Source organism: Trichoderma ghanense (genome assembly GCF_004382785.1).
Source record: "Trichoderma ghanense strain CCMA-1212 chromosome Unknown scaffold_8, whole genome shotgun sequence".
Taxonomy (NCBI): domain Eukaryota; kingdom Fungi; phylum Ascomycota; class Sordariomycetes; order Hypocreales; family Hypocreaceae; genus Trichoderma; species Trichoderma ghanense.
Window position 1 is genome coordinate 138,002 of NW_027395671.1, and position 12,441 is coordinate 150,442.

Sequence of the window (12,441 nt, forward strand, 5' to 3'; positions counted from 1 at the left end):
TGCTGGGATCTTCAGCTGCGGCTGATGCAGCCGGTGAGGAAAAGATCCCTGAACGCAAAAGGGAAGACGCAGGATTTGTGCTACGAGAGGCCTTCTTCTTTCTTCTTCTTTCTTTTTCTTCTCTTGCTTCTGAGAATGACAGAGTCGGTGAGGTCGAAGCAAGTGGTCATGGACAATGACGACGACGTTGTACAACATCTTCTGAGGTATGTTTTACAGCATGCGGGCCGATGACAAAGTGTCAAGCATGGGTGTTACAAGATAAAGCAGCGGCTCGGAGTAACATTGAGAAGCTTGATTTTCAAGCAAAGAACGAGAAAAAGCTGCCAAGCGCTGAATGATAAAATTGCAGTGACACGGAATCGAGATGAGATGGGCGTCTTGTTCTACGTACCACTTTGGTGCAAGTCACATTTTTGCGTGACGCGAAAGGAAGGGCTCGAATGAAACGTGAAAGGCGCTGCTGCTGCTGTGTGATGTGATGGGGGGGGGTTAGGGAGGGCCATCGGTGTGACGGGACGGTGATCCGTGAGGTAAGTGGCTCGAGGGGATTTGCATTGGCGTGGGATGACAAGCTGCGTAGAGAGGCGTCGAGTTATTGAAATGGTTGTCGACCAGTCGGGGGACAAGGGCATGGAGAAATGAGAAAAGAAGAAGGAGTGACAGATGTGTGTTTACTCTGCCTTTTTTTTTTTTTTTTTTTTTTTTTTTTTTTTCTTTTCGGACAGCTCTTTTGTTGTACCCCTTGCGTCTTTGTCTCTGCTTTTCTGCTTGTTTTCACGTGGGTGGAAAGAGATGGGGGTGGGATGCGGGCGGCGATGACGGAGGATTGATGTGATGAACTTGAACATGAACCGGGTTGGTGGACATCCGGGCAGACAAAGTCGTGATAACATGGGAAATGAAAAAAGGGCTGATGCTGGGTTTTTGCTGCCACACGAGGATGGGACGGACGATGAACAATTTATGCTGCAGCTGCAATTAATTTGCATTGATGCCAAGGCTGTATCCGGGCATTCATAGGGCCCTTTGGGGTGGTGGTATGTAGGTGGTGTCTGAGACGGGAAGACATGGTGTAGCTGTGAGATGGCTTATGATGCATGTCCTGTGTGAGAGCGCCATGTTGTGAGAGTATGTTCTCAAAGAGCAACTCGGAGTAGAATGTGCAGTGCTGATTCACGGTGGCATGGCAAGCATTTACGAGGATTGATACATTTGATGTTTACTGTAAGTGAATGGCGGCCTGGATGCCTTCGTGCGAGCGTGCAGCCTCATACAGGTAGCTGGACTACCGGATCGAGTATATCCTCGTGCAGAGTACACAATGTATGCAATTCTCACTATCGTATGCAAGATGTGTGAGAGTAATACTTGCACCGGGCTTGTGTAGCTGAGGCGTCTGATGTCTGTGTGCGTTGTCGTCTGTGCATGCGTCGGTGTGTGTGTGTGTGTGTGTGTCAAGTGCCCGTGTCAGTGTCAGTGTCCAAGCATGTGTATGAGTGAAGTGAGTGAGTCTGTCCGCCTGCGTGTTGCTCGACCAAGGAGAGACGAAATGGCATGCATGTACCACTCCGTACGGGTACTCGCACATATGTGTGTGCTAATGTAGGTTGGGCCTACCCAGTAGCATGCGGCCCTTCAGGTGGCCAGGAACACATGCTCCGTCTTGCATGGTTGAGAGAATCGGACGGGCAACCGTCAGATGCCAGGCCTTTCGTGTGATCCAAGCCACGCACCGTTTTTGACGCCTTTTCATCCTCGTTGGTTGCAAGGGCGAGGAGGGGGGGAAAGAGGAAGGAGAATTCTGCCTCACTGTGACGTTTTTGATTTATTGTTCACGCAATCGAGTCTCATGGACGATGGGGGTTTCGGGCCAAAGAGATGGATGAAGGAGAAATTATGGGAGGGACACCATGATGGGGATCGGAGACTCGCGATGTACGATGGAGGGGGGGATTTCGGGGATTCCTATGGAGAGTACAGGGAGCTCAGTGACGGACATGGCGGCGCACCCTCCTCGATCTTTTTGAGTAGAGACGGACAACTTGGCTTACGACTAGGATGCAACGGAAGAGGAAGCCGGGGAATTTGAGGCTTGCAGGATCAGGACGGGAAGAGGTTGAGTGGTGTGCGTCACGTACTCCGGGACTGCAGGATAGAAAAAAGATGCGTGTAAGTGCGGTAGCAGCAGCGGACTCGGGCTACCTTGTTCGTCGTCTGAAGCCGCACAAGTACTACTCGGGCATCTCGAGGTGGCCGAGTACAACATCACTTCGCACTGCTAGCCTCGATGAGAGAGGTATTAACCGGAGAGCCTTCTTTGACTGGGAGCAGCATTGCAGCTGTCTGGATCGGTACCCAAACGGCGCCGAGGAGTGGGAAACAGAGGCCGACAAGGGTAGCGGGGAAAAGGGTGAAGGATCTTTGACTGAAGAAAACGGCAAGAAGAGAGTATCAGGGAAAAACAAAAGAAAATTAAGATAATCGGTTTTCATTTTCTGTTTATTTTTATTTTTATTTATATTTATATTTATCCCACAGGCCCAATAACGAGATGCATCTATTCTTATATTGCGGTGCATGCGGGTGGTGTCCAGCCCCCACTGACTTGCTTCTCCCACCAGTCTTCTCTTCATCTTCTTGCTCATTCTCATGCTCACTCCTCTCCCTCAACTCTGCAACCTCGCGATAGCGTCCCCCCAAGACGGAATGCCACCCACGGCGCTTCAGCTCCAGGAAACCCCCACCCCTCCTCCCAGCACTGAGGAATCCTGCCCTACGCAGCATACCTGCCATCGAGCCTCTCTCACTCAGTCTCTCCTCTCACCGCCACACCCCTCACATCTCCATCTAATCAACGGCGCTTGATGCATTGAAGCCGCCATCCCGCGCTCTTCCAGGTCATCTGCCAGACACTTGCTGAGCTGGCAGCACCTCCACGACGGAGGCATGGAGCCATTCGCCCACAGCTGCACAAATTACTCCGGCACCGAGCTTTTCTGCAAGCTGCACCCCCTCCTCTGCTTTGCTTTGCTTTGCTTTGCTTTGCGTTGCTCTGCTCTGGCTTTTGCTTCTGTTTTTCTTTTCTGGGTCTCTTGCTTTTCTCCGCTGTCTTGATTCTTCCTTTTATTTGTGAATATTTATTTTCTAAATTTTTTATCTTGTTTAATCCGGAGCCTCTCTTCGTGGCCATTGCATTGCCCCATGTGCGTTCTTTTGGCCCATTCTGAGGCCCGTGGAACGAGGCGTACTCGCACAAGCAGCTGCGTGTGGCTCAGTGTCACGCACCAACTCCCTCGTAACCCGGACTCGTCGCTTCGCCTTGTCCAAGCGGTTTGGCAGAGTATTACTAAGAAAGATCCCGATACAGATGCGATATCAATGCTTGCTGTCATCCCCGACTTGCAGATGGGGGTGTGCGTTGTCGTTCTGATCACGGTGAGCAAGCAGGCGGCAACTCGACATGGCCTCTCCCTACCTATCAATCGTGTATGTGTGTGCGTGTGTGTGTGCGTGTGTGTGTGTCTCATGTCTCAGTCTCAGTCTCAGTCTGGCCTCCATGGCTTTGGTGTCTCTCCATGTCTTTGCTTTCCGTGCTGTCTCATGCTTCTCCCCGGATCACACTGCCGGAGCTATCTGTTCAACGCGATGCCGTGTATCGTGATGGTATCTGTCACGAAAACGCCTGAATTAGGTCTCCGCATTGTCTAACCCGGCCGCAGTTGTTTATCTCAGTTTATGTCTCTTTATTCGACTTTAACTCTATTTTCGTATTTTCTTTTTTTTTTTTTCCCCGTCTTCTGATTCCGTATTGGGCGGCCTCTTTTCTCCTCCTCTTCTCGATTAAGCCCACCCAGGTGTTCAAGTAGGCAAGAATCTGCGATGCAGACATCGAATCCGGCACGAGCTGCATGTCCTTCCACACAAAGGCAGACGGGCTCTGCCGTCCATCCGTCAGTCATTCTGTCGGCAAGCTCTACGATCAGGCAAATAGGATCATTGCATCGTCTCCCCGGATAAACGAGCAGTGTGGGACAAGAGAAAAAGAAAAAAAAAAGAAAAGAAAAAAAAAAGAGAGGCATCATTCTTGTTTTTCTCTTTTTTTGTTGCTGCTGCCACTTGCTTCCCGTTTTGCCGCCGCACGGGATCGCCCATGTCTCGCAGCCGCAGCCATACCCGGCTGCAATTCGCCTGAACGAGCATGCATCTTGCCCCCTACGGGCCAATACAAGTAAACGTGTATGTAGGCGAAAATACGCCCTGCGTTCTGCGACTCTTGGTTGGGCAGGTCTCCCTGCCTGGGTGATGGAGCGTTCTTTGTCATTGGATATCTTGGAGGGGTGGTTGCGTGTTTGAGATGGGAGGAGTGAGGAGAATGAGCTGCACGAGGTAGGCTGACCATGCACGTCTGTTGCCGATACGAGCAGCGATCAAGCATCGTGTGATATGACTACCTTGCCTTACGTGTTTATGTACATGCGCAGGCAGCATTTGGGAATCCAGCCAACCAGAGTTCGAGGAGAGCAGGCAGGTTAAAGGTGCCCTCTTGTCAAGGGCCGCTTTTACTGCCAATGAGAGGGATCAACGTGCTCAGGTGGCGTGTTTGATTGATGTGGTTGTGGCATATGCCAGTTGCTTTGCAGGAGGCGTAGTGGTTGGAAACGCCTCCCTATTCTGTCTGGCATTTAAATCCACCCATGAAGATGCTTTGAAGAGTGTATGCTCCCCTCCCATCATGACCAGCTTGCGTGGATATGGAATGCGTTGAGGTGTATTTCGTATTCGTAGAGATAGACGATATCCAGAATCGACACTACAGGAGGTATCTAGATCGCTGAAGAAGCCTCTCAGGGTAGTGTTTCGTCAGACAGTTAGACTCAAGTGACTCATGAGTTTAATGACTCTAGACGATGACTATGTGAAGACGCACACATTGGATGGGCGCGGATGTCTTCAGATGAAAGATCCAAATCTGGAAGCCAAGGAGACGCCGTCAATGTTCTTCCCTATCGCAAATAGCGCCCACTCCTCGCTCAATTCTGTTAGTGCTGCACTAGATAGACTGAAGAAGTTGGCTGGCCAAATTCTCAGCCACTGAGTGACTCACTGAAGAAAAGGCCTGAAGCCGTCACTCGCCCCACTAAAACTTCAGCAGCGCAGCCCCACCCGAGCTTCTGGATATCGCCTCGGTCTTCTATTTGCCTCTCAATTGTCGAGTTTGAATAAAGACGGAAGCTGAACGAGCTTTTGCCTCTTTCTATCTTCCATCAATCAGGAGACATAGTCTGCAGAGCATTTGGGGATTCCGTCCTGTTTTACTGTGCTATTTCTTCTTTCGGCGTTGTGGCTTTGTTTTCATTATTTCTCGTCATCTGTACACAACATTCGTCACGTCTGTGACGATCCAACAGCAAAATCCCCGTCATATTCAACTCCCCTAATTCGACATCAACAGCCATGATTTCGCTCAAGACACAACCAGACGGCTCCCCGCTGAACCGCAAACAAGCCGTCCGAGACGCCCCTGGCTCGAGAATCGTCCCCAAGCCCGTGCCGGAAGCCCAGCTTCAAGACCCGCGAGGCTATCAGATTGAGCAGCTCAAGAGGAGATTCTCGCCCAAAGAGTCTACAACCGCAGCCGGAGAGACATCGCTGGTGTTCAAGCTCAAACCATCGGATCCGGACTTTCCCTTTGAGCTGCCGTACTTGGACTGCGATGTCCGCGTCCCTGAGGACTATCCGGAGGAAAGGCCGGTGCTGCTCGTCAGGAACAAGGACATTCCCAAGGGCTTCAGCATCAATATCGAGAGGGGCTGGGATAGGCTCGCCGAGGAGAAGAAGGGATCGACGCTTTTGGCACTGGTCTATGCTTTAGATAGGAATCTGGAACGATTCCTGTCAGAGCAGAAAGTTGAGACGGTTAAGTTGGTATCGTTCAAAGACACGAGGCACCTCGATCAGGCAGCGGAACAGACACAGTCTGCTGCGATTGATCCTCCTACAGTCCAAAAGCAGGTTGCTCCTAGCCCTCCTCCAAGACGATATGTCCCGGAACCTTCATATTCGAGAGAGCAGATTGCAGAGGCAAAGGCAAGACGAGCCCAGGAGATTCGGCAGCTCGAGGCGAGGATGGGCAGGATGCCACAGTTTCGCCGGTCGGCAGACGGTGTCATTTTCACGCTGCCAATCGAGCCTAAACGTCGTGGGGAGCTTCCCTCTGGGTTGCATTCGGTGAACAGCATTCACCTCATCGTCCCGCTGTTGTATCCGCTGCAGCAGCTGCGAGTGCAGCTGAATGAAGCCAACGCCGAAGATGCGGAGCCCGTCGAGGAGCTCTTTGCTGAAAAGGCTGCGGAACAGAAGCAAATGACACTCATGAGTCATGTCAACTACTTGGCTCAGAACCTCCATAACCTCGCAAAGCAGGCGCACGAACTGGCAGTCAAGGCGGAAAAGGAGAAGGCGGCGGCCGCAGCAGCCTTGGAGCAGCAGCCTCAACAGCAGGTGTCGACGCAAGTTTCCAGGGATGCTTCGGCCGGGCCGTCTCAGTCGCTCGATAAGGGGAAAGGGCACATCCAGGTCATTCCTCGACCCCCCGAGTGGAACGTTCACGAGGAAGGCGAATCAGAAGAAGACAGCTACTCGGACTCGGACTCGGACGATGCAGAAGACGGCGGTGCCGTGTTGGGGCATGAGGAAGATGGCGCGAAAGTGCCTTCATCCGATGATGCGGTTGAACACGGTACCATGATATCCTTTCCAAACATCGAACTCCACAGCATCGAGCTTTTGCAGGTTTCCATACTGAGTTTGAGCGTCAAATGCGAGCGCTGCAAGACGCTCAACGACATGACAGGACTCAAGCCAGGAGTCGAAAAGACGTCGAGCTGCAAGAAGTGCGCAACAACCCTCACCGCCAAGTTTAGCCAACAGCTTGTTCATCAGAACTCAACAAGAGCTGGATTCATAGACCTCTCAGGGTGCAAAGTGGCAGATATGCTGCCGAGTACTTTTGTGCCCACGTGCGCCAAGTGCTCAACCTCCAGCCAAGGCCTTGTTTCTGTTCGAGGCGAGACTACGACCAATGTCTGCCGCGACTGCCACAGCAAGTTCACCTTCAAGATCCCCGAGGTCAAGTTCCTGTTTGTCTCTCCTGGAACGCTTCCTCCGCCCTCCGTTGGCCCCCGACGGAAGCAGGAGAAGCTCGGACTACACGCGGGCGACCAACTTCCGGATCGGGGCACCTGCTCCCATTACCGCAAGTCGTTCCGGTGGTTCCGATTCTCGTGCTGCAACCGCGTGTACAAGTGCGACAAGTGCCACGACCAGGCGGAGGATCACATCAACGAGTGGGCGAACAGGATGATTTGCGGCTTCTGCAGCCGGGAGCAGAATTACGCCGTGGAGGCGTGTCGCTTCTGCGGCCGGAGCGTGATTGGGAGGAGGGGGAAGGGGTTCTGGGAGGGTGGCAAGGGGAATAGGGACAAGACGACGATGAGGAGGAATGATACGAGGAAGTATAAGAGGATTGGGGGGTCTGCGGTGAAGAAGGATTGAGGGTGTTGCTGTTGGGATGGTTGAGCTGAGAAGAATATTGGGAGTTGGGGGTCTTTGCGTTGGTGAAGCTTGCGAGACGGATGTCTACGCAGCTGCTGTATGCACTACATGGACGTACGCGGGATCCGTCGTTTCCATCCACTGTTTGTCACGACCGTTCATCAAGGAGGTCATGAAGAAGCCGGTGGTTATTACTTTACGTAACTTGCATCATTGTCAATGTCCGGACACCCCATATCCCATGCCACGTAGGTGACAATATCCACGTCAGGGACGGAGAGCAGGCAACACATGAGGCGTATCTCACGACTGGCCTTTTGTAATTTTGAAGTCGAGAAATGCAAGTTAGACATAAATTCAAAGAAAACAAATATTAAAAATTACAATTTTTATAAATCTGGAATACCGCATTCCGGCTAAATGCAAAACGAAACCCCAAATCGGATTCAGAAAAGTGACAGCTCGGAAAGGCGAAACCCCCCATGGGTTATACCCGTCGAGCTACTACTGGCGCAATCTAAATCTGGCATCCATAGAGACCTTGTTGTAACCAGGGAATGTTTTTGGCTCTTTCATGTGAGAATACTTACATTTTCTGTTGCCTTTTTTGATGATGCTTTTGTCCGGGTGGCTGTTATAGGGGGGGTTGGATGGGAGGAGGAGTCGTGGGGTTGCAATAACGCTCAGACGAGTATGTGTATGTACCTTATTGCCCTCGGGCCTTGAGTTGGCTATTTCCATGTCCGAAGCATGCGTATTCGAGGTGTGCGTGTGCGTATGGGCTAGCTTCTTCAACTGATAGAGTTGTATTTTCCCTACGTGGCCCCCCCGCGTCTTACCAGTCCCTGCTGATCCCGCGACGAACCCGGGGAGGAATAGAGAGAGAAAGGGACCAGCCTCCTTTTCGCAAAATGGCGTCTGCGTAAAACCCCGACGTTCTCCATGGGGAACCGAAAGAATGATCCTCCCGGTCTCAGCATGACAGGACAGCCCTGTTGATTTGGGACAGGGAGGGGTGAAGAAAGATGGTGGTGGTGGGAGGCCCCCCCTACTACCACCACGCGACGCCGCAGTACATCCGACGGGANGAGGGAACACGGACAAGGTTGATGGGGGAGAGAGAGAGAGAGAAAAACAGGGCCGAATGGGGAAACGGATGGCAAGACGCGGTGGGAGGAGGGTGTCGTGATGCCCCGAACAAGCGCGGGTGATTGCTTGATCCCTTGACAGGTGTGAGGTACCCTTGGTATGCGTTGGTCGAAGGTATTAATAAAGAGGACGAAGTGATTGGGGGGGGACCAAGTACACGATACTTTGGGGGTTGGACGAGGCTGTTGGTGGTTTATTGGTGGCTCGTGTTTTTCCGACTGCGGACACGTGAGGGAGGCCTTGTCGATGGGCAAGTACTCGCGACTTTTTCTCTCTTTTCCTTTTTCTACAAGCCCTTACATCTCTTACCTTGCCTTACGGTGGGTTTGGGGAAGACACGAGGGCAACTGAGAGCCAACGAAGTGAAGAGGGTTACGAGGCCTCGCGACTGTGCCCTGCTGACAGATATTTCTTTCCAATGTGGCCGGGCTGCTGCGCCTTGACGCTGGGTGGCAACCTTCGCGATAGTGAACTCCTGTCGAGCTTTGTCTGGGGAGAGAAGAACCCGGGATACCTGCAAGGCTGTTGCCCATATCTCCCCTGTTGTCCTTTTGCAGTAGGTATGTGCTTGAAGAAGTCGAACGAGAACGACGACATCTTTGGAATAGAACGACAAATGATCCATGCTTGGAAAGAGCCACGTTAGCTGAGAAGTTCGCCGGAGTGCTAGTATCAAGCTTTCTGGGAAGGGCGGGTCTAAAGGGCACGTTTCATGCATTCTCCCACGTTTCTCTCCGACCCCCAGTCTGTTGATTCCGTGCTGGGCTGACAGACGGACGAAGCAGACAAAAAGGACGGAAACTAGGCGGATTTCGTCGGGGATCTTCGTGCCAACCCCCGCAAAATGGCCGACCCCCCTGGTCCTGTTGCTGCTGCTGCTGTGTGCTGTCTTATCGTTCTTGTTAGGGAACTCGAGTCTTTGGGGCTCAGTGATGGGGGGAGGGTTGACGTGGGCGAGAAGAGAAGAGAAAAAAGGTCACCCTCCTGCAGAGATGATGCGTTTCATGTCTTCTCACATGGCCGCAGTGTAGCATTTTACGCTCTGACGCACACACCGCATGTGTTGACCGGAGGTGTGAGTTGCACTCTGTACATACAGGTAGGAATCAACAGGATCCGCGGCGCGGGCAGTTGTCGAGATAGGCCATCCCACGTTTGCGGGTACATACAGACTGACCAATTGTTTCTAGAAGATCAGCGGAAGCAGTTTGACTTTCCTGATCGAGCAAGAACCCCTAGGGGCCATCCTTATCTGCAACATGGCGTTGTCTTTGCCTTCGTGTTTGTCAGCGCGAGAGGGAGCAGAATGAGGCCGAGATGCTCCTGACGCGATGGTGAGCCTCCCTGTCATTCTGGATATCCAGCTGTCATGAAACTTTGAGATTCATCGTCAGTTTGGGAGTGACCGTCAGGGCGTTGAGGGCTAAGCTAGCGGTGTTGCTCCCGACGGTTGATTCCCGCACGAGGAGACTTGCTTCGTCTCACATGGCCTTGACTATGGCTCAGCCATTTTTCCCCTGGAGATACCACCAGCCTGGATATCAGCACAGTTACATTCTTCCAACAATCGGTACTCAGATGAATGCTCCCGGCCGGGAATGAAACCCTTGACTGCACACGCTAAGTCCGCATGAACCCACAGGTGTCTGCAAAGTCCGGGGCGGGTTATATATCTCAATCACTGCGCGGCCGCATCAAACTTCTAAAGAACCGGCAGGTCATTGGAGTTGTCATTGTTGCTTCATGTGTCAAAGAGCTTGTACTACTACTACCCAAATGTGCGAAGCATGCCTGGCTGTCTCGAATTCTTCGGCAATCGTGAGGGTCCTGCCTTTCCCTGCAGAACCCACCCGGAGTCGAACTACTATTGCGCAGACTTATGCTTATTCTGTATCCCCATAAGGGCCGATATCACTCCGGAGTACACTTCACTATAACAGCGACCTTTACATACATAGAAGATCGTCCTATTGGGCAATCGCAGTTTGCTGCAACGTTTAGACGGGGCGTCGAGCCAGAGCATCCACAGGGAGGGCCGATCAAGGGGGCAAGGGGGCAAGACAAAGCCATTCATCAGCCTTGATCTGCGCCGTCAGAAGTACGGTCCGCAGCTGTCAAAAGGCGAGTGACCTATCCGCTTTGCCAGGCTCTTGTCCGTTTTATCCAATGGCGAGGCTTGTCGACATCCGATGCGGCTTTCAGGGACGCATGGCTCACCGAGCTGTTCTTAACGCTTGACATGCATTTGCTGGCGTTTCTGTTTCCCCTTTCCTTTTGTTATTACTGCTGTGTTGAGAGATTGGAGTTAAAAGCAAGGTAATGAGTGCTCTCTCGCATGTTGTCTGAGGAGACAGATCCAACAGCTTTGCGAATCCGGGTCGACTGGAACTGGGATGAGAAGCTCTCGAGTAAGCATTCGCAGCGACAATGTGTCATCAGAGCCATATTGGGTGCGTATAACGAAGACAGCGCAATCAGGATCAGTATTTCCCCATGGGATAAGAGTGATTCGACCCCCCAGACCAGCCAATGGCAACAACGCAGGCACCGGCAAGACGCTCTTCTTCCGTCAGCGAGCTAGCATCATCGATCAGATTCCCACGTAACGTTAAAATGCCACATGCGGATGACGGAGCCCACCCCTCCGTTATTACTCGTCCTCGTGCTTTGCTCAGTCACAAGGCCAGCCAGGGCCCAAGATTTCGACATGGGATGGGGGGAAGGCCTTTTGCGTGCCCCCCCGGCCACCGGATGGGCTCCCGGTATGCTAAAAGGAGGCACTTTTGAAAGAAAAAAACGTGGTGTCTTATTTCCAGGGTTCGTTGTGTGCTCCCCTTCCGGTGCTGGGGCTGCCAATTTGGATGAATGGATGGTAGGCTGGCTGGGGACCTTGTCTCGCTGCTTTAATCTTATTCCGCGGTGCTTTCGACGTTGGGCCTTTTTTAACCGTTTTCCCCATGTGATTTTGAAAGGGATTCCCGCCGCGGTCGGTGAATTATCTTCACTTCACTGTGTTGGTTTTCTCTCCATGATGGATAATTGGTGTTACGGAACTACTACTTCACTTGAAGACGAGGGACTGGTGTGGGTTTTGATTTGGCGAGCTGTGAGTGTGGTGGTTTCACAGGAGAGGCTGCCCGGCTGGTCGGCGTTTTGGATCGAAGATTCACTCACCTGCTGGCGTCGTAGCGGTTTCGTTTATGAACTACGAAACTGGAAAACAACTTCAACTTCACACTCTCATCAATCACCAACATGATAGCGATGGTTCGGGGCCACTCAGTCGTAGACGTTGGCTGCTTCGTTCAGGAAGTGTCAAGTCATCGGAGACGGTCCGAAACGGTGGGCTCTGCTCCGGGGCATTCGGCCGGGATGAAAAGATGAAAAGAAATACCGAAAAAAATAAAATAGAATAAAATAAAAGGAATATTGCGACATTATTTTTTTTCAATTTTTTAACAGGGAGAAATAAAACAAATCAAGAGCGAGATATCCCCGGCCGTGGGCTTTGGACACGCAAAAAGAACCCCTGGCAATGACATGGACTTTTTGGCGAGGCAGCACCAGCCCTGTCTTCACGTTTGCTTTCATGTGCCTTTTATGGGGACCTGCTTTGTTAGCGTGGTCGGAATCGCCGTCGAGCGGCTTTTGTGCTTTTTAGCTGTTGAAACGGCGAATTCTATCCTGAGCTTCCAGTTGGCTTTCATTCTGTTCCGAAGCACGTTGGGAGCACAA

At 51.9% G+C, this 12,441-nt stretch overlaps 2 protein-coding genes across 2 annotated transcripts; both read left to right on the plus strand.

The window, feature by feature from the left end:
• Positions 1–3,204: 3,204 nt before the first annotated feature.
• Positions 3,205–3,664, plus strand: CCMA1212_006671 (uncharacterized protein; the record flags this gene model as incomplete). The annotated part of the gene is made up of 2 exons (XM_073703878.1): positions 3,205–3,503; positions 3,544–3,664. 2 exons carry the CDS (start codon positions 3,205–3,207, stop codon positions 3,662–3,664), a joined length of 420 nt encoding a protein of 139 aa, XP_073557562.1.
• Positions 3,665–5,457: 1,793 nt separating this feature from the next.
• CCMA1212_006672 (uncharacterized protein) lies at positions 5,458–7,557 on the plus strand (the record flags this gene model as incomplete). The annotated part of the gene is made up of 1 exon (XM_073703879.1): positions 5,458–7,557. The coding sequence occupies one exon, from the start codon at positions 5,458–5,460 to the stop codon at positions 7,555–7,557; it is 2,100 nt and encodes a 699-aa protein (XP_073557565.1).
• Between the last annotated feature and the right edge of the window lie 4,884 nt (positions 7,558–12,441).